At 29.7% G+C, this 5,434-nt stretch overlaps 1 protein-coding gene across 2 annotated transcripts in view; it reads left to right on the forward strand.

Moving 5' to 3' along the window:
* The first annotated feature begins 79 nt into the window (after positions 1–79).
* Positions 80–5,434, forward strand: part of LOC108684988 (ALK tyrosine kinase receptor) — a 12,897-nt gene continuing 7,542 nt past the window's right edge. For both annotated transcript variants that reach the window (XR_001931657.1, XM_018189569.1), the window contains exons 1-9: positions 80–664; positions 943–1,135; positions 1,228–1,355; positions 3,553–3,675; positions 3,799–3,954; positions 4,026–4,159; positions 4,789–4,955; positions 5,064–5,158; positions 5,247–5,345. Coding sequence is in view for 1 of the 2 variants with exons in the window: in XM_018189569.1 (XP_018045058.1) it covers positions 289–664; positions 943–1,135; positions 1,228–1,355; positions 3,553–3,675; positions 3,799–3,954; positions 4,026–4,159; positions 4,789–4,955; positions 5,064–5,158; positions 5,247–5,345 (1,471 nt within the window). In the remaining variant the exon portion in view is untranslated. The remainder of the gene's footprint in view (positions 665–942; positions 1,136–1,227; positions 1,356–3,552; positions 3,676–3,798; positions 3,955–4,025; positions 4,160–4,788; positions 4,956–5,063; positions 5,159–5,246; positions 5,346–5,434) is intronic.

The raw sequence follows: 5,434 nt of genomic DNA on the forward strand, positions 1-5,434 counted from the left end.
TGATTTCAGTTTGGGAAATAATGGAAGACGATCATATCCAAGGAGGTTCATGATATCAAAACTCATTTCACTGCGCTCATCGTTGTAAATTTCTCACAGCGTGTCGCTAGTACTCTTGAAACGTATTTTCAACGTTCTCTCTCAGAATTCTTTCTAAATTCTAATTCTCATCAAGAAGCAGCTACGTTTGTAGAATCATGTCTGCTATCTCCGAAAAGCAGAATGCGCGATGTTGCGCATGACCTCGTCTGAAATTATTAAACAGCCACTGGACGAAATTGCGAAGTAATGATCAACGACACGCGGCCGAAACTGGCGACCACCATCGCGGGTTATAGTCAGGCGAGTCGCACGTGTAATCGTCGACATGTGTCTGTATATAACGGCAGCAACGGCAGATTGTTGTTTGGGATCGTCCTGTTTTGTTGTTACATCACAATGACATGCGGCTCTAAGATCAGCATGTGGCATGGAAAGAGTTTTAAGGATCTTCTGGCAGCTCTACCGTCAAAACACTCACCTCACTATCCGCAAATGGGCTATTGCGACCTTGACACGGATTGCGATTGGTCGTGGAACGATACCCATGGTTTTAAGAAAGTTAAAGCGCGCACCAGTCTGTCAAGAACTTTTCCGAACACGGATGCTAATAATTCCTCAAATGGTACGAAAATTTTTGAGTAATTTTCATACATTATTTTTCAAAAGAAAAATTATCATAAAAAAAAGATAATTAAAATAAATAATACGTTATTATAATCCCAAGATCATGAATTCATGACACCGAGAATTTGGTCTATACATATGTAAAACTAGAATCGTATTAAAATTAACGAAAATCCAATCTATAATCATTTTAAAATTGAAATATAATTACGATGCCATATGACACAGTAAAACTGTGTCTACGAAAATTAATTAATGTTTCATTCTCCTTTTAAGGCCACTTTCTGTGGTTCAGCGGCAAAGGGGATGCTCATATATGGTCCAAATCGATTCCGCGTACAGGTCCGCGTTGCCGTATCGAATTTTCACTTTATATGGTGGAAATGGAAAACGGATTCATAAATCTCGTCATACAAACTAACAACATGAGCTCCATCGCGGTGACAAAAAGCGGAAATAATACCTCCATGTATATGCATAAGAATATTTTTTACGATATATTGTGATAATATAAATTTTTCAGAAAATAAATCTAAAAAATATGCTTAAACGTTGTTTTAGGTGGAAGAAAATAAGTTTTTCATTACGCGCGATTGATCAGTCCTATAAATTAGTTTTAGAGGTCTATGTACCCTTTTCTAATTCGAGCATCGGCGTTGACAACCTTCGCCTAGTTAATTGCTTTTCAGGTAATTAATACAAATATTTTCAAATAATTAACGAAATATTAAGATTATCGTGTTGTATCAATGACGCCTACATTGAGAAAAAAATGCTGCTAAATGAATAAAACGATACATTGAGTATGCAAATAACTGCATGTATCACGAACTGTCACAGACGGAAGTTAATTCAACTCTATTTATTATTGACTTAATTTTACTCTTTTATTTGTAACAATAACATATCGATTTGACTTAAGGACATATAATGATAAATTAAAAGCATGTTGAATTGAAGGTATTGTTAAATCAATATTGAATTTAGTTGTATAAAATATTTATAAAGTTGACGAAACTATATAACAAAATAACAGAAACTCAATAAGTTATTAGTAGTACTAATTCCGAAATAAATTTAACTTTGACTTCGAATCAATGTAATTGATTCGAATGTTACATTTAAAAAAAATAATTGTTTTTAATTTTTACATAAGTTCTTATTTTTTTTATTATTCTTATGTAGAATTATTTTATATAGTTTCACATATAGTTCATTAATTATAATTATGCATTTTATAATTTTTATAATTTTTAAAAATGCATATTTTACAATTTTAAAAAATGATAATCGAATATGAAAAGATTCGACTCTAAGATCTCTAAAGGTAATCTAACACGCTAAGGCTGCTATTTCATTTGCGTTTTGTCGTACGACAAATGTGTGCAGGACAGAGAGGTCCTCGAATCTCTCTATCTTATAATCAATCAACAAGCTTGAAAAATTTGTCGTACGACAAAAACGCTTAAATGAAATAGCAGTCTAAGGCCAATATTATATGTGTCCGTTTTTTATCGTACGATAAATTTTTCAAGCTTGTTAATTAGCTATAGGACAAAGAGATCCGAGATTCTCTCTGTCTTGTAGTTAATTAACACGCTTGCATAATTTGTTGTACGACAAAAAATGGATCCATATAATATTGGCCTAACGCTTAGCTATAATCGCTTGTCTGAACACTTTAGCATTCGATTATTATTTGATCCATTCTGGTCACCTATCACGGAACAAGTCACAATAGATTCCAATAGGAATTATTCCGTTTTTTCTAGAAAGCACAATAAAAATCTAGGGAATAATTGAACAATTCCGAAATCCATTCCGACTTGTGCCATGATCATATTTCGCGAATAAATATATTAATTGTTAAGCAAATGTGTTAATCAATGTGAAACAATTTCTATTTGTCTATAAATAAAATATATGATTCATGTAATATTTAAAATTGTATAATACATATAATAAATAATTTATACAATTGTACAAAAAGATTCTTAGATCAAGTAAATTATATTTCAATCAAGAGATATATTCGTATTAATTATAACAAAATTGACTATATTGTTGTGTGTAATAAGATAAATGTATTGATAATTGTATATTTCAATTGTATCGAGCAGATGTGTAATCAATACAAAATAATTTCTATTTGATATGCTGATGATTCATGTAATATATTTAAATTTAATATAACAAATTATTTATAAACTATATAAAAAAATTGTTAGATTATGTAAATTGTATTTTAATCAATTTGAAGAAGTATTTATATTAACCGTTGGCAGTCAATTGACTATATCATTGATTTGTATTAATCATTTTATGTAATGAAAAAACTAATAACAGGTTTAACTTATTAAACTAAATTCAATTGCATTACAAAAGTTTTTTTATTTCATTATGTAATTAAAATAAAAAAATATTTAATGTAACTACATAATAATATATGATTGATATAAGAAAATTTTTCAATTGCTACTGTTTAATTTAGACAAACTTGTTTATTCAAACAGGAGTATGACATATTTATTTCATTAATACTGTCATTAAATTAACAAAATTATTCCCAATTAGACTGACACTGTTGATTCAACAGCATTTTTTTCTCATGTATATTTTAATGATAACTGTGGCATTTGTATATACAATGACCTTACTCTCTGTTTAATTTACATAATTCGTTCTTCATACATGGAATTTATACATTAAATTATTTAAATGAAAAATAAGATTGATTATATTATAAGACTTTTTAAGCATAATCGATGGTTGATTTTGAAGAAGATGTATTATGCGATTGCAATCATAGTATTAAAAGAAATTAATGCAGTATATAAAGTTAGTTCTATAATTGAAGTGGTAACTCTTTCGCGTGTCTATTTTTAGAATCCATTGGAGATTGTACGGAAGATATGTTTCGGTGTAACAACGGTTCCTGCTTAAACAGAACCCGTATCTGCGATTTCACGAAAGATTGTCCCGATGGCGAGGACGAAGCACTCGAGTGCGGTGCGTACGTCTTAAATTCGTTATTTTATGTTTCCTTGAATATCAGAACTTATGATATAAAATTCTTTATGCTTCGTCTTTGAGATGTAGGTTCATACAATTGGATATTTAAATATTTCACAGACAAGATTCCAAAGAATGCGAGGTGTAACTTCGAAGATGGTTGGTGCGGATGGACGAACGTTCCTGAAAGACCTCTAAATTGGACTCTTCATAAAGGTCCTACGCCAACCGAAAGAACTGGACCCAGTTACGATCATACTTACCGTAACGAAACTGGTATGTACTTGAGATTACATCAAGCAGCGAAAACACATTAGAAGAAAATTAAATTGTCATCTATTTGACAGGAACGTACGCGTTTGTAAACATGGCTTCTAAAGATATGAAATATGGCAGTCGAGGCACCATTACAAGTCCTCTATATAATCCAACACCACCTTATGCCAACAACCCTAAAAGTCCTTATTATAAATCATGTCAAGTATGTTCATATATTTATTCGGTTATTTAATGATATAATCTACCTAATATATTATATAGATGTAATATTTAATATAAGTATAATATTAATATAAGTATGTTAAATTTCTGAAAACAGAAGTATTGAATCGATATGTATATTTATTTTTAAAAAACGGTATTAAATCAAATGAAGTAATTCAAATCTGAGATCGATAAAGTCAAGTCATGAATTATAATAAGCAAAATCAAAGTGATTTAATTTAATATGAGAGAGAAAGAGAGAGAGAGAGAGAGAGAGAGAGAGAGAGAGAGAGAGAGAGAGAGAAAGAGAGAAATTATTTATTATTTAATCTTGTCTGCGGATAAGCCATTAATAATTATTCAATGTATTTTATTTTTTTATTACAAATTTTTTTTAAGGAGTATTAAAACTATTATTGCTCAGATTATACCACTTAGATTTTATTTTTGTTTACTATGAATAATATGTACACAATGCGTTTTCTCTTTGATAATATATTTGGAAAATCTAATTTGACAATTATTATTCTGATAGATATTTGCATCTAAAAATTTATTCTACTTTTAGTGAAAGATTTGTACTAGTTATTTTAACAAATATCTTAGAAATGGATAATATATTTTTAGATACGGTTTTTCTATCACAAACATGGTCCACATGCCGCATCTCTTGGACTCTTTTTGGTCCAAGTAAGACCACACGGAAATCATACCGAAAACTTATGGTGGTCCTACGGAACTAATAGCGATATTTGGTATAATGAAGCTGTTGCTCTACCTGATATAAAATATAGGTAAATACAGAAAATTATGTATATACGCATTTAAATAAAACATAAAATTTAACTAATTTTCGTTTCAAAAATAAAGAATTTAATTTTATCGAGATAAAATATCTGCAGGTATCACTTGCAATTTGAAGCGTCCAGAGGATATTCTTCCAAAAGTGATATAGCAATTGACGATATTTCTTTGAGTCGAGAATGTTTTGGCATTGGTAATTTTAATATAATTTTAAACATTCTTTATTACGTACTAACTATTTCCGGCTACTTAATTCGCATATACATATTTCTTTTCTACAGGAGTTCCACGTGAAGTTGTAGGTAATTTTAATTACTATACACCCGTTATCGAGTCCGAAATAATGCCACCGCAGCATCCAGATTTTGTAAATGAGACAGGTACATGAAGTTATGCATTTGATAAAAGTTATGCATTTAATTATACTTTTTAAATATTATTTATACATATAAATATTTATATATATAAA

This window comes from Atta colombica, unplaced genomic scaffold (genome assembly GCF_001594045.1).
Source record: "Atta colombica isolate Treedump-2 unplaced genomic scaffold, Acol1.0 scaffold141, whole genome shotgun sequence".
Taxonomy (NCBI): Eukaryota; Metazoa; Arthropoda; class Insecta; order Hymenoptera; family Formicidae; genus Atta; species Atta colombica.